Consider the following 16936-nt stretch of genomic DNA (forward strand, 5'->3'; position numbering starts at 1 on the left):
TAAGTAACAAAGTCATAGGTAGCTGGTGATAGTTTTAAGACCAAAGTTCAGCTGAACGACCCATCTCTTAGTGTCTTTACCAGAAAACTATTTCTTTAATGGATGTTGCCTTTTGCCATTTTCTGATTTCATTGGCTCTTTCACAGAACAGCCAGCTAATCTGGAAATCAGTCCTACTTTGGATTTCATCCATGATCTATGGGCATGGTTTTAGATATCCCATGAAAAACCTGTCGGATTCAACTCTTTTAGTTTCAAGCTGTTGGTTTCAGCTGTTTGTGGCATAGAGGCATACAAGACCTAGAAGGGAAGCCTTTTTGTTTTTTAAGGTTTTATTTTTAATTAACCTCTCCACCCAATGTGGGGCTCAAACATACAACTCCAAGGTCAGGAGTCACATGCTGTACTGACTGAGCCAGCCAGGTGCTCTGGAAGGCTTTCTTAATAAAGCATATTTTGGCTGCCACGTGGTTCAGTCATATAGATGTTCCGTCCTAGTTTCTATGAGTAGTGTCTTTTTGTTGTTGTTGTTGTTGTTCTTTATATATATTTTATTGTCAAATTGGTTTGCATACAACACGTAGTGCTTATCCCAAAAGGTGCCCTCCTCAATGCCCATAACCCACTTTCCCCTCTCCCCCACCCCCCATCAACCCTCAATTTGTTCTCAAGTATTTAAGAGTCTCTTATGGTTTGCCTCCTTCCCTCTCTGTAACTTCCCCCCTGCCCCTCCCCCTTCCCCTGGTCTTCTGTTAAGTTTCTCAGGATCCACATATGAGTGAAAACATATGGTATCTGTCTTTCTCTGCCTGACTTATTTCACTTAGCATAACACTCTCCAGTTCCATCCATGTTGCTACAAATGGCCAGATTTCATTCTTTCTCATTGCCAAGTGGTATTCCATTGTATATATAAACCCCATCTTCTTTATCCATTTGTCAGTTGATGGACAATTAGGCTCTTTCCATAATTTGGCTATTGTTGAAAGTGCTGCTATGATCATTGGAGTACAAGTGCCCCTATGCATCAGCACTCCTGTATCCCTTGCGTAGATTCCTAGCAGTGCTATTGCTGGGTCATAGGGTAGTTCTATTTTTAATTTTTTTAGGAACTTCCACACTGTTTTCCAGAGCGGCTGCCCCAGTTTACATTCCGACCAACAGTGCAAGAAGGTTCCCATTTCTCCACATCCTCTCTAGCATCTATAGTCTCCTGATTTGTTCATTTTGGCCTATGAGTAGTGTCTTTATGGCAGAGTTGTGTTGTGTTGTGGTGTGGGCGGGTGGTGACACCTAAGAAAATTCCCTTGGATGAACTAAGGCCCAGAAATGGTAAAGGGGATTTGTCCAGTAAGAGATAGATGCAACCAAATCTCTAATCATTATTGTCCCCCCAAAGTTTTTATTTTATTATTGAGAATTTAAACCATTATATTCTTCTTCCCAACTAACCCATAACTGCTTTTTTATGACATTAGCTAAATAGGCTGCCTTCAAGGGCCCTGACATTTGTCTTTTTGCTGCAGTGTAGACAGAAGGTATTCGCTAGACCTTTCAGACATCTTGTGTACAAGTGCCAGTTTGAAGCAATACTAGGACGTAGTGATATGCACACACATCACGCTTCATGTAGAGGATGAAGTTTATCAACACATTTAATTCAGCAAGCCATACGTTTCTGAAAGAATATTTGCTAATAAACTGTATTTTGGGGAGAGCTTTCTCTCAGACCATACAGTTTGTTAAAAAATGTCTTTATCAAAGAATAGGAGTCACATTCAATCATTTAATTCCACCAGCCCCTCTATATGATGATACTGCATCAAAGGTATCATCAGTATTTCGAATGTACTATTTGCAAAATTAGCTCCAACTGTTTTGCCATAAGCTGACTCAGGTGCTCTTGGTAAAAATGGTGAAGAGGAAACTCAGAGTGAGGTAGTAGAAGACCCTGCAGCCTTTGCCTCCTGTGCTGAGGTGATCTTGCTTTTTCCTGCACAGCGGTGATGCCAGTGTGTGTGCAGAACCTAGGGGAATCTGAAAAGGGCAGGGCACACTCTATATTTTACAGCATTTGCCTGGATGGGCGAAGCTCTTTATTTTGGAATGGAATGATGCCAATTAGATAAGATACACTGACTGGGACCTCAAAGTAAGCCTCAGCACTAAACTTTGTGGGAACGAAGACATGGATCTGGTAACAGTGCCACAGCTAAGGCACAGAAGAGAGAAGATGACACTTCCAGTTAGTTATTAGTCTTACCTCACCAGAACCTCTTGAAGAAGCACGTATTTAGTCTAGCTAGATTTTCTATTGTTGGTTTTGGTATATGGTGTAGAGAAGGCCAGAAATGTACCAATTTTTGAAATTCTGTGAATTCTTTCAGTTTTATAGTGGTAGTGTATCTTTTTATCATTCCCCAAATTTTTGGAGCAATCAAAGTACACTTCCCATTTCATAAACTGACCAGAAGATTCGGTACTATAATTTTATTCTCTTTCTAATACTCTTTATTTTCCTAAGTCTTGCACCGTAGAATCAGCTTAAACTTAAGTGTGCTACAGAAAGGTACGGACCCTGTGTACTTAGCAGTCTGAGCCTAGCATCCTTTGTGTGACCGAATGATGAAGCCATGTTCCCTGAATAGCGCTCCTAGGATGTCATGAATAGATGTGTGGCAAGGGGTCCTTGATACACTGTGCTCACCAGCGCCTCCCCAAGTGCCATGGTTCCGGATCGCCATGTGCTGTGGCTACACATCTTCGTGACTATTTGTAGCACAATCTGTCCCTACCGCCTATCTAATATCTTTGTCTTTGCCTACAGAAATGAAGCAAATGAATCTCATCACTGGAAAACAGCGCTTAATAAAAAGAGCCCCCTTTTCTATCAGTGCTTTCAGGTATTGTAAAGAGAACAGGGATAGAGAGAGTGGGCTTTCCTCCTCTTTTTGAGTATTTGACAGAGGCACAAATAGACTGAAAATGTTTGGGTAGCTTATTTAACGATCTTCATGTTGGTCTTTTCATGGCTGAATTTTGCATTAGTTGATGAAGTACAGTATGATGGTTGTCTGCCCTTGTTTCCTTTCCTGTTTTGCTCTTCATTTCCCCTTCTGTATTTACATTTTTCATGTCTTTAGGATGGTCACAGAATGCCATATGGTCTCTGCTATAAATCCTTAAAATAGCTTGCTGAAGTAGGTTTGAATTAACTTGTAAATACTCTAGAGCCATCCAGTTATATGGGCTACTTATAACTCCTAGGCACTTGCCCCCTTTTTCTCTACCTCCACTGAGCCCCATTGGGCAACCCCTGGGAGTGATTCCAAATCTGTAATGACCAAAGGAGACCTAAAGAAGGTGTGAGCTCAGTGGGACGGCAGCACAGCCCTCTGCTCCTGGCTCTGGGTCCCACATTGTCCTGTTTGGTTTCTCTGGCGGTACACAGCCCTAAAAGAGAGCTGTAGATGCCAGAAAAGAGTAAGTATTTGTTATTCCTGTGAATGAAATTGAAGGGGAAAATCTTCGAGAGCATACCTCCTACTTTCTGTCATGGTCCCTCAAGTAAATATTGCTGTTCAAAGAACAAAATAAAACAGAAAAAAAAAAATGGTAGCATGTGAATTGGAAGGGATACCTCTTTGCTCTTTCCAAGGAGATATTTTGAAACAAGGATTCAAATAAGGAAAGAAATGCTTTACGTTTCTATCAGTCTGTTTCTTAAGGCTTTTGGCTTATATTTTAGCATCCTGATTTAAAAGTTTATTCAAGCACTTCTATAACAAATGCCCTAGTACTGCTGTGGAATGTGGAGGATATTATTTTCTTACCCACCACATCATATCTTTATTCTTAGGCACAAGGAATATAATAAACGAATTTCTTAGCTTCCCAAGGGTATGTAATCTAGGGAAAAAATGGGACATAATAACGGAAAATGTTATTGTAATTGTACGTTATTATTTCTGGTATACTTTGGAGGAGAGAAGCAACAACACTATGGGGCCGAACACTTTGTTCTGTCACGGACGATACAAATCATAGAGCAAAGACAGGAGAGGGAGAGAATTAACCAGAATGGACGAGAATAAGCAGGATAATAGCAGAGGAGAACAGTTAGGTCTGCCACAGTAGAGCGATGCTGGTAAGTGGGTGTTGATACAGAAATTATTTACGCAGGAATATATCAAGTGTGTATTACACAAGGTGAATAGTTCACATTTCCTACTGGCCAGGAAATTACAATTAATTAAGGCTATGGTCTACATAAAAATTAAAACAACACAAACAAAAAAACCCTTTTACATAGCTAAAAGGTACTCCAGGCAAAGTAAAAAAAAAAAAAAAAAAAAAAAAACCAACAAAAACAAAAAACAAGCAACAACTGGGAGAAGTATTGTTACTCATGATCATAAAGGGCTCATCTCTGTAATGTATAAAGTACTCCTAAGAATCTCTGAATGGTAGAAGACCAGCAAATCATTAGAAACATCTGGCCTCACTCAGAATCAGGGAAGTACAAATTACACCAGACAATTTTTTACTATCAGATTGTCAAAAATTCAAAAGTTTGATAATGTGCCTTTTTGGAGAGGTTGTTGGAAGTAGGGATTCTCTACATTTCTGGTGGTAATGTTAATGAGCATAACCTTCAGAGAGGGCATTTGGACAGTATCTGCCAGAATCTAAATAATAGTCTTTGACCCGGAAATTCCATCTCACAGATGTCCTCATACAGATACACAAGTAGACAGGTAAGATGGCAGAAGAATCAATTTGTGGTTTTGCAGCATTCTTAACAGTAGCAAATAGTCAGAGACATGCTAAATACCATCAACAAGGGACTTGTTACATAAATTATGGTATGTCGGTACCATGGAATTTTCTGCATCTTCAAAACAGATTGCACTCATTTGTTCAACCAGTAGGTATTGCATGAGCCAGTTTCTGTGGTAGGGGCTGGGAATGAGGTTACTCTCTATCTATTGATGCAGAAACATCTCTAAGAACATATTAAGTTGGGGGGGGGGATGGCTGCAGAAAAACCCTGTAAATTTTATGTGTGGGTGAAAAATTTGGCTTGTGTGAACCTAAAGAAGTCTGGAAGAATACCCCCAAAGACTAAAAAAAAAAAAAAAAAAAAAAAAAAAAAAACAACCAAAACTGATTACTTGGAGTTGGGGCAAGAGTTGAAAATTGGACAGATTAATTTTCACTGTTTCTTTATATGTGTTGTTTCTTTATATGTGTTAATTTTCAAATCATATGATTGTAGGATCTTTTCAAAAATTAAAATGAGCTTTAGAAATTAAGCTAAAGATAGGCTTGAAATTTATGACTTTCTTCCAGTAACCTCCAGTCCCCAAGGAGGATTAGTATGTCCTTTTCAACCTTTTGCCATTAAGCCCTCCAACTTACTTTTTTTCTGTGTTTACATCCAGTGGCTTCAACTTGGTGGGCAGGTTTTTCAAAGTTTCGCTGGCTTCACTGGGTGAATTAATACAGGCTGTGTATGGGGAAGAGAGGGCAGTAAACAGAGAATGGCTTAGGTGTGAGTTAGAGCTTGAAGCACATTGCATGTATTGCCAAGAGGTTTGGATTTTATTTGATAGGCAGTATCAGTCTTTTAGAGGGTTGTGTTCTGTTTTGATTTTAAATTGAGAGTTTCATTTCTTCTTGGAAATTCCTTTCCTTTATCTAAAATCTTCCTTATATTTTAAGGGAATTGTGACAATTTAAAAAAAAACAGGACAGCATTAAACAACTGTTTGTGAAATTTTGATGTTATTTAAGACTGGATGTTTTCCACCAGAGTTTTCAATTCCGCACCTAAAAAAGTAGCACACAGAAGACATGCAGTAAATATTTGAAAATAAAGAGCCGAGAGCTTCAGTTCATTGCGTTTGTCACAATGCCCTAGACATGAAAATTCAGCTTTGGAGAAAAGGTGGAATTAAAGCACTGACAATGATTATTAACAGCTTCTAATATTTTGTCTTGTCTTTTGCTATGTAAAGTTATATATGTGAAAACGAGGCTATCCCCATGCCCCCGCACTGGGAGAACGTGAACACTGATGTGCCCTATCAGGTAAGAGCAGAGCTGATGAACCCCACTGTGGAAGAGCGGAAAGGGCCCCAGTAAAACTATGCAAACTTCTTTTTCCAGCTTATTCCTTTGCACAATCAAACACATGAGTATAATGAAGTTGCTAGTCTCTTTGGGAAAACAATGGATCGCCACAGAATTAAAAGAATTCAGAGAATTCAAAATCTGGACTTGTGGGAGTTCTTCTGCAGGTGAGACGGTGTCCAATCTGAACCCTCTCTTTGGCCTCTAAGACCTTTGTAGTCTTAGAGATAGCAAAACATAGATGTCTAACCGGACTGCCCCTCAGGTGTTGTACCACCTGTGGAGATGCGCTGTGTGTTTCTCTTGTATCTCAACCCTGTCTGTCAGTGCTCCTCCTCAGCACTCTCGGGGAGTGACACAGAGCTGCCCTAGAGGTGAAGGTCAGGTTCACTTCCAGCCCTGTGACACTACCCCCAAGGGCAAAGACCCCCTCTCCTTGCCAGGTGCAGAACTGTGCAGTCTTGGCTGAAATCTGCATTAGAAGGGAATCTAGGGAGCTCTTTAGTTTTGTTGACATTACTTTGGTGGTACAGACCTGTCTGTGGAATTAGAAGTCTCTGGAAACATTGTTGAACTCATTTATTTATTTTTTATTTTTTAGAGAGAGGGAGGGTGCGTGTGCCAGTCGGGAAGAGGCTGAGGGAAAGGGAGAGAAAATCCCAAGCAGGTTCCACACCCAGCATACAGCCTGACTCGGGGCTCGATCCCACCAACGTTACATGATGACCTGAGCCTAAATCAAGATTCATACGCTTAACCACCTGAGCCACCCAGGCACCCCAACATTGCTGAAATTTTTTTAAAAAGCAACTACACTATCTTGCCTCTAGTCATTTGCTTATTTTGTTTTGAAGGACATTGTGGAACATACTTTCAAATGTCTTATTAGGCCCAAAGTTTAGGTAGTAGATTTACTGCTTAATTTAGGGTATAAATGAGCCATTGGATTGCTCAGTATGCACTTCATCTAAAAATAAAGTCCATTACAGAAAACTTAAATGTATTGTCCAAATTAACCTGTTGTGCTGTATTTTTTAATAGCAAATGCTACTTAAAATAAGTGGTTTATAAGTGGAAATATTTTTATTAAATTTTTATTTGTTTTTATTAAATATTTAAATTAAATTTATGATGATAGTTGATTTTTAATTTTTTAAATATAAGCAGGCATTTAATACTGGCTCAGGAAAATTTCAAATAATAGAATCTAATATAATGAATATAATGAATCATATAATGTATCCATCATCCTGACTTAACATATTTAACCACACATAATCCATTTCCTTTTTTGTTTTCTATTGTTGTTGCTGAAGTATTTCAAAGAAAATCACAGACCTTAACTCATTTCATTCGCATATACTTGAAAATTAGGCTGACTTTTGTTTGGTAATGATACATGGAATTCTTTCATGCTCCTGATAAGTAGTTAATATGGCCTGAATATATTCCTGGTTTTATTGTCATAATAGTTTATGGTAAAATAAGGGGTTTCAGCTTGTATTCTTTATAGTCCTGAGTCTTTGGACCAAGCTAACTTTTATTTCTGACAGTAATGAGTTTAACTGAGTGTAGAAGGTTTTGTTGGGTTCTTTTTTTTCTTTTTTAATGTGAAATTTATTGTCAAATTGTTTCCATACAACACCCAGTGCTCATCCCAACAGGTGCCCTCCTCAATGCCCATCACCCACCCTCACCTTCCTCCCCCCCCCCCCCCCACCATCTACCCTCAGTTTATTCTCACTTTTATTGGGTTCTTGTTGACATGATTCTTTTGTTGAGGAAGATGGAGGCCTCTCTCCCCTTAAATTTTATTCTCTCAGTGAATAAAGTGAGTTTTTCTAAAATGGTCTGATGAAAACTTAATTCATTATTCTTAATCAGGCCTCTGAAGTGGAGTTCAGTTATAACTAAACTCATAACTAGAGTTGTCTCAATTTAATCATAGTGGTAAAAATGTACCAGTGAATCCACATGTTTAAACATTGTACACTAGGAATTTCACTGAAAAAGTATCACTCTGTTCACGCCCTTCATGATTTTATGTAATGTTGGCCTATAGAAATCTGTGATGGTAAATGAACCTGTCACCTGCTATGACATTAGAAAATACTGGGTCTCGTAGTAAGGACAACCTGTTATTTTGACATCTCCATTAAGAACTAAAATCCTGGTCAATCTTGTTGTCACATAACCTCTGACTCACCGTACGGGCGGTCAGACATCCATTTCCATGTCGCTCAGTCCTTGTTTTTTACTTTTCTCCTTTCTTCTTCAAAAAAAACTTTTTTGTTGTTGTTTACTTATTTTTGAGAGAGAGAGATACAGAGGGTGAGCAGGGGAGGAGCAGAGGGAGAGGGAGACACAGAATCCGAAGCAGGCTCCAGGCTCTGAGCTGTCAGCACAGAGCACAATGCGGGACTCGAACTCAGGAGCTGTGAGATCATGACCTGAGCTGAAGTTGAACGCCCAACTGACTGAGCCACCCAGGCGCCCCTCTCCTTTCTTCTAATAAATATATCAGAGTACCTACTTTGTGACATGCACTTTCCTAGGCACCCATGGGATATAGTAGTATACAGGACCATAATTTAGACAAGGAGCCAGACAATTGTATCACAAAATAAAAATGAAAATTGAGATGAGTGGTTAGAGAAGAAGGTAGAAAGGTAGTCAGGAGGTTGAGCATGGAGGAGTTTGCAGTAGAGCCATTGGAATAGTTGTGTGATTTTCTTCAGTAGCCTTACCAGAGTTGAACTGACCCAGAGTTGAGGTCAGAGAGTCTGAAGGAGTAGGCCATGCAGGGCCTTATAAATCAAACTGAGGGGTTTGGATTTTTTTTCCCGGGACTGTGGAAAGCCATTATAGAATTTTAAGCAAGAGAATGATCAATATGATTTGCATTTTAGAAAAATAATTTAGCAGGCTGTACTGTGGAGAAGGGGTCTAAAGCAGTGGTCTCAGTTAGGAGTGATTTTGCCCATCAGGGGATATTTGTCAATGACTGGAGATGACTTTTAATTGTCATGTGGTGGGGTGAGGAATTAATACTGGTATCTACTGGGGAGAAGGCGTGGGTGCAAAACATCCTACAGTGCACAAGACAGCCTCTCACAACAATTATTTAGCCCAAAATGGCAATAGTGCCAAGGTTGAAAAACCCTGGTTTAAAGGGGTCACAATCAGAAGCAGGGAGACCAGTTTAGGAAATTGTTTCAGTAATTAAACTGAGCCACATTGGGTGGCTTGAACTGAAGTGGTATGTGCTGTGTTGGGAGGAAGAGGACGGTTTTGAGATATCAAGGATGTAGAATCATGATTTAATGTATTCAGTGGTGTGGGTAAGGAGATGGGAAAGAGAACTCCAGAGTTTCTGACTCATTTTGGTTGACTAACGGAATATGGGCAGAAACAGATTTTGGTCTTTGTCTTCAGGGAGGATGGGCAGGAAGCAGTAGTTGGTACATGTGTCATAGCTCAGGAGAGTGGTGTAGACTAGAAATAAAAGTTTTGGAGTTGTTAGGAAATGTGAGGTCGTAGAAGCTGTAGAATTGATAAGATGACCAGGAAGTGTATGTAGATTAAGAAAAGAAGAGGACCAAGGGCTGAACTCTGCAAGGGATGGACAGAGGAAAACTCAAGAAAGAAACTGAGAAGTAACAACCACAGAAAGTGGAAGAAAAACAATATACGGTGGAGTCACAGAAACCAAAGGGAGAGAGAGTAGTTTAAGCAAGTAGGTCTCATCCTCAGGGTCACATACAAAAGAGATGCCAAACAAGATGATATTGAATTTGTCCTTTGGATTTTGCAACAAGGTCATTGGTACCCTTGATGAGAGCAATGTTGGTAGATGCTATACTGTGTATACACCAAATGTGACAGCTCTTCCAAGAAGCTTAGCAGTGAAGAGGAGGAGGGATGTGAGAAGATGGGTACCATGGAGTTAAGAAAGGTGTCTTTGTTTTGTTCTGCTAAGATTTTTGAATTTAAAGATGGGAGGGACCTGAGCATGTATAAATTACAATAGGAAAGAACCCAGGGAGGGGGAGTTTAAAGGACAAGAGAAAGGGGAGAGTAATTGATGCGTTTAGGCTCCTAAAGAGGTGTGATGGCATGGAATTCAGAGAATTTACTAGAATGTACAGAAGGAGCCAGACAGGGGTGGGCCAGTCATGTTTATAGATGAGTGGAGGTAGAGGATGAGGAGAGGGGTTAGGTTATGGAATTCCTGAAACTTTAAGTGTCCTTGGTGAAGTAAGCGAGGTCACCTACAGAGAATGAAGGGTTAGGGAATGTGGATAAGAGAGAGCGATAGGGGAAGAGGGGAGATTTGGAATGACCACTATGGAAAATGGGAGAGAAAGAGCTAACTTGGGGACCATAGCATTTCCATCAGTGCTGAGGGTTTAGCTGATGTTGGAATATGTGAATTTGGAGTAGGGACCACGGGGATGTTGTGTGATCTATTTCAGCAGTCCATATGTAAAAGCAGAGAGTGAAGGTGGTTGGGTTAACCCAGGGTTGGGCAGGATACGGCATCAAGGAAATGAGAGCAGTGAAAGCTGCTACCTCACTAAGAATATGGATTTAGGGGAGGGTGCTCCAAATCACCTGCAGAGCTCTTTAACATGCGGCAATGTCTATCACCCATCCCGGGTCTACTAAATTAGAGCCTCTGTGTTCTGACACTTTTACCTTTCAAAAGTTCTGCAAGTGATTCTGATGGAGAATCAGCAGCCAGGATGGAGAACCACTGGTCTGAACCTAGGCGAACTTCCTTCAATCTGGAGCATGAAGATATTCCTGTTGCAATTCAGGACGCATGGCAACTTAGCCCTTTTGGCACCCTAGTCCCTGAGACGGTGGGTAATTGTAAGATACCTTCAAGAAGTAGGTGCTGCAGTATTTTCTGTAAGTTCAGAAATGACTGTGGGGTTGGGCATAGGAGGGCAGGGTTGTGAAGAACTTAGTGTAGCTTGAGTCCTATGATGTTTCCCAAAGGTTTAGCTGCAGCCCAAGAGGTCCTAGAGTTCAATGTGAACCTTTCTGGAACCCCAAAGCCATAGTATGTGAGGCTGCACATTTCATGGGTGCCTTAGTAGTTGGCACTAGGATAAATTATGCTGTGGGGATGCAAAGCTTTGCCCCCCCACCCCCACCTCTGCCTTCAACTGGTATATGCCACATCCAATCCAGTGACTCAGCAGATTTTCAATGCTCACACTAAGAGAGACTCAAGTGAATTTTCAAATTAGAAATTATTTTAATTTCTAAAAGAAATTAATGAGTGAATATCCTGATTTTGAAGTGCATTCTAGTCATTACAGATGGTAAAGCTTGACCTTAGAAAGATGTATACTAAACAAATATTTACTTGGGGAAAAAGAGTACGAATTCACTAGTGCCGTGCCCAGCTAACTAAGAGGATTACCATAGTGGTAGACAGCTGAGCCCCTTAGACAATGCAACTTGATTTCTACAATATGGTTGACAAAGGTGCTTATGCTGGAGGCAAGATAGATGTATGCCAGTAGTAGTTCGAAGAGAAAAACTAATACCCAGTTATAAGTATTGGGCAGAGAGTAACTTGAGTGGCATGCATGCTTTCTTCTTGAGACCCTCAACATTTCGATTGTTAATTTGGATAGAAATGTAGAAGGCTTGCTTATCACGCTTGTGAAAGCTTTAAAACTGGGGGCGCCTGGGTGGCGCAGTCGGTTAAGCGTCCGACTTCAGCCAGGTCACGATTTCGCGGTCCGTGAGTTCGAGCCCCGCGTCAGGCTCTGGGCTGATGGCTCGGAGCCTGGAGCCTGTTTCCGATTCTGTGTCTCCCTCTCTCTCTGCCCCTCCCCCGTTCATGCTCTGTCTCTCTCTGTCCCAAAAAAATAAATAAACGTTAAAAAAAAAAAATTAAAAAAAAAAAAAAAAGAAAGCTTTAAAACTAGAAAGGGTAGCTTATTTGTTGTGTAAATGAATCATGAGTAGAAAGACTTTGGAAGATTGAAACAAATTTGTCAAAACAAATTATATTATCTTTTTTTTTTTTAAGATTTTTTTCCTTGCTTAGAACAGCAACAAATGTGTATCATAAGAAAAAAGACGAAAGTCAGTACCTAAAGTTCTAAAAAAGAAAGTCAGCAAATTTGTTCGTAGTGAAAACATGCTGGGTTTTTCTGAAGTAAATATTTGTTTCATGCACATCCTTCTAACACCATGCTTAATGATCTGAAAGACCATCACCAGTAGATCAAAGCATATACATTGAAGTTTGTTTTTTTTTTAATTTTGCTTATTTATTTGGAGAACGACAGAGACAGCAAGAGTAGGGGAGGGGCAGAAAGAGAGAGGGAGAGAATCCCAAGCAGACTCCATGCTGCCAGTGCAGAGCCCAATGCTGGGCTTGAATTCACGAAACCATGAAATCATGACCTGAGCCAAAATCAAGAGTTGGACACTTAACCAACTGAGCCACCCAGGCACCCTTGAAGTTTTGATACATATTGTCAAATGACTCTTGAGACCATTTCCATTTCTGTTGCTTTTAAAAAGTTTATTTAATTTGAGAGAGAGGGAGAACGAGAGGGTGAGGGGCAGAGAGAATCCCAAGCAGACTCTGCACTGTGTGGGGCTCGAACTCACTGTGAGATCATGACCTGAGCCAAAATCAAGAGTTGGACCCTCAGCCAACTGAGCCACCCAGGTGCCCCACCATTTCTCTCGTTTAAATGCAAGTACCATTCCCCCACATAGTCACTAACCTGCATGTTGATTATCAATTATGTATTTAAAAAAATTACTATATCAAGTTTAATCGAAATGAACCTACTACATTAGGTTTATAAATCAGTTGTACAAATATAGGAAGCCAAAAAGAGATCGGTTTGAGAAAGTCTTGGAGGTTCTGAGTGAGTACAGAATTGTGTTTTGAGTGACTACAAATTCACGCCTCTGCTGCAAAATGAACTCGGTGGTACACCAGGAGAGCCGTGCTGGCTGATGGTATCTGGACTTTTTCTATTTCTTACCAACATTTATAAATTAGAAGGTATCCAGCAGACTCTTGTCAACTAAAGGCTGTCCAGGATAGAAAAAGGCCTGGAAGCCGTGCCCTCTGAGAATAGTTGAGGGAATGGATGTTTAACCTCTAGAAGAAAGCCTAGGTTGGTGTTCATTGGTTATATTTTGGAGAATCACAGAGTTGTTACATATAAGTGATTGGAGTTGTTCTGTGTTCAGGAGAGAATTACTGGGACCAATCAGTGGACATTAACAAGAAGGCAGATTTTGGTTCAGTATTGCGGGCAACGTACTTCCTAACCATTCTAGCTGATCACAGAGAGTTGTGCTGTCGTGCAAAGTGTGTACTGGAATGAATTGAAGCAGATGTTAAGTAGCTATTTATCAGAGATATAATGAGGGGAGGGGATTTTTAAATTTTTAAGATCTCTTTTCTATGAAGTATTTCATAGAAATATGGAAATGCTGCAGTTAGTTCACAGACACCCTTGTACCTGACAATGAGATTTAACATTTTGATATTTGTTACATTTTTTAATATTTTCTTCATTTTTGTATGTGGGCTTTTTCATTTTTTAGTGTATTTTTTAAATTTATTTTTATTACTGAAGTTTAGTTGACACACAGTGTTGTATTAGTTTCGGGTGTACAACATAGTGATTCAACAATTCTACACGTGACTCGCTGCTCATCAAAATACATGTATTCCCATTGGTCACTGTAGTGTTATCACAATATCATTGACTCTACTCCCTGTGCTGTGCTTTTCATCTCCATGACTGTTTAGTTTTATGTTTATTTGTTGTTATTTATTTTTATTTGAGTATAGTTGATGTACAGTGTTACAGTAGTTTTAGGCATACAGCATGACGATTCAACTTCTCTGTATACAATACCCTGCTCACCACAAGTATAGCTACCATCTGTCACCATACAAGGCTATTACAATATCATTGGCCATATTCCCTATTCTGTGTCTTTTATTCCTGTGACTTATTCATTCCATGACTGGAAGCCTGTGTTTCCCTCTCCCCTTCACCCATTTTGCCCGGCCCCCTAACCCCCTGCCCTCTGGCAACCATCAGTTTGTTCTCTGTATTTATAGGTCTGATTATGTTTTTTTTTTTTTTGTTTATACATTTGTTTTAGATTCCACATGTGAGTGAGATCATATGATATTTGTCTTTCTCAGTCTGACTTATTTCACTTAGCATAATACCCTCTAGGTCTATCCATGTTGTTGCAGATGGCAAGATCTCATTCTTTTTTATGGCTGCTTAATATTACACTGTGTGTGTGTGTGTGTGTGTGTGTGTGTGTGTGTGTGTGTGTGTATACACCACATCTTCTTTATCCATTTGCCTATCAATGGACACTTGGGCTGCTTCCATATCTTAGTTATTATAAATAATGCTGCGATAAACATAGGAGTGCATATGTATTGTTTGGGCTTTTTTAAAGATACAAACATTACAAATACAGTGGAAGTGTTTATCCCATCCCCTTCCTGTTCTGCTTTCCTCCTGAGGCTGGTGTTCTACCTTCTTGTCCATGTTTTTATATTTTTTACTACCTATATGTGTTCATATGCAATATACAGTATTGAGTCATTTGTCTCTTTCTGCAACATTCCTTTTACATTCAACATTATTTTTCAAGAGTTGTCTAGTACATGTAGATCTGGTTTATTTTAACTTTAAGGTATGGATATATAATTATTCATTTTTCTATGAAAGAATTTTAGGCTGTTTTTAGTTTGTTTGTTTTTTACTGTTACAATCAGTCTTGCACTGAATATCTTTTTATATGTTGGAAGAGATTTGTTCACTGGGAAGTGTGTTGAACTAGATGGGTTAATGTTCCTTCCAGCCCTACGATTCAAAATTCAGTTCAATCCAACCAACATATTCTAGTCTCTGGAGATAAAAAGATTAAGGCATGGTCCCTGCTCAAGGAATGCACTGTTTAAAGACTCTCTGAAGTTTATATTATTTCGTTGTTTATCGTGTCATTTTTAGGCATCTAGAAAGCGTGGCTGGCTTAGGCATTCAGTTACCTTGACTATGATGGGGCATCATCTGGGATATCTCTATAGTTTTGAGTATAATTTTCAACCTTAAGTCTCAATTTTAACTAATAATTTTTGGTAAGATGATTATGTGTCCAAGAGCATTTGAGGTTATTTCTTTTCCAGAGCTGTTTTCACCACCTATGATTTATGTTAAAGAAGTCTTTTCTGTTTTACCCTTCGTTATTGAACTTGGCTCTTCTGAAAATTAATAAATGCCACTTATGGTCTATCTCTCTGTGTGTTTTATGCCTATGTGTATTCTGTGCTTAGGAAAAAGGCTCAGCTCAAGAAAAAACGAGGCGTGCCTCAGATTAATGAACAGATGCTCTTTCATGGTACCAGCAGTGAATTTGTGGAAGCAATTTGCATTCATAACTTCGATTGGAGAATAAATGGTATACATGGTGCTGTCTTTGGGAAAGGTAATTATCAGAATTCCAGGCCCAGTTTGAGTCCTAGGAGACAATCTCATCTCTTTAGAGATAATTGATTGTTTCATAATTCAGGAGTTTGATAGTCATTAAGTTAAAAGTTAAACTGTACTAGGTTCCTGGCACACCCTCAGAGTTTCTGAGCCACGGAAAAGCCACCTCCTGCATGTACAAGGTAGAAGTAAGACTTTGACACCTCTACCAGATTAAGTAGCTCCCCAAGTCCTAGTCATTCAGATGGGACAGCATGTCTGTATTGGCTGATTTTTGCATTACATTTAATTTCCATGTATAAATCCTATACAGGTATGAGTGTATACCAAACCGTTTTATGTCCAATGTATAAAGAACTATAAAATAAATTGATCACATTGTACCCAGGTCTAGGTACTAGTATTTTCTGTTCATTTTGTTTTTTAGAAAATGATAGGTAAGGATATTAATGAGCAATAAGGAGTAATGGGGGAACTCCTCACGTTTTTTTCTAATACTGTGAAAGTCCAGGCTCTCAAATTTATACCTACTACTCAAGCAAATTAAGGTGAGAAATGAGGAGAAAAAGTAGGGGTGAATGTTTATTTTTCTGGCCCTTACTTTGTACCTTATCTCCAGCGAGAGAGCTGGCTACCACTTAGGATCAAGATATGCTACATTTTTAAAGAGTAAATTAATTTTTAAAGTAACTCCTGAAAAGGTCATCCCATTGATCTGACTGTAAGAGGATTAGAAAAGCGTTACCATAAATCCTGTCAGCACTGGGTAACCTGAGACTTTGTGATTCGTTTCCCAAACATTTTAGAGTAAATATTCCCTTCACGATGTCAGTCTCCTAGGCCTACCGTTTGGGAAGATTTGATGCTTCATTGACTTTTCACATGTAGGCGATGAACCTCTGTGAAATTGTACTTTGGGAGTGCTCAGATGTGAATAGTGTTGCACTCTTCAGAGATCTCTTTGTGGTTGTGGGGTGGTTACTATCTCCAGAAATATTATTGATTTGCTACCCCATATCATAGAAATGTGGTTTCTTGGGTTTTGAAATAATCTCCATGGACCAGTAGTTCCCACTGCGCTCTGCAGAGCTTGGTGAATGCTGGCCAAGGGCAGTGGGCTGAGGAAAGTGCTGGAGGGAAATAGAAATGGGAGGGAGATTCAAGCAGGTAAAACTCAGGCCTTGCCTTACTTTTAGTCACGGAAACAGACTGTATCTGTCTTACGTACTGGATTTCTCTAGAAGCTTTCTTTTGAAAATAGAAGACTGATAGCTCTGTTTTGGTGG

The 16936-nt window shown here is 39.6% G+C and overlaps 1 protein-coding gene across 4 annotated transcripts in view; it reads left to right on the forward strand.

Annotated features, from left to right (window-relative positions):
• Nucleotides 1-16936, forward strand: part of PARP11 (poly(ADP-ribose) polymerase family member 11) — a 69221-nt gene that overhangs the window by 49081 nt on the left and 3204 nt on the right. For all 4 annotated transcript variants that reach the window (XM_086714285.1, XM_086714283.1, XM_086714284.1 and 1 more), the window contains 4 exons: nt 2828-2903; nt 6021-6093; nt 6172-6302; nt 15497-15648. In XM_086714285.1, the coding sequence (XP_086570411.1) occupies nt 2828-2903; nt 6021-6093; nt 6172-6302; nt 15497-15648 (432 nt within the window). The remainder of the gene's footprint in view (nt 1-2827; nt 2904-6020; nt 6094-6171; nt 6303-15496; nt 15649-16936) is intronic.

The sequence above is a fragment of the Puma concolor genome, chromosome B4, assembly GCF_028749965.1.
Source record: "Puma concolor isolate L17-30 chromosome B4, mPumCon1.1.hap2, whole genome shotgun sequence".
Lineage (NCBI taxonomy): Eukaryota > Metazoa > Chordata > Mammalia > Carnivora > Felidae > Puma > Puma concolor.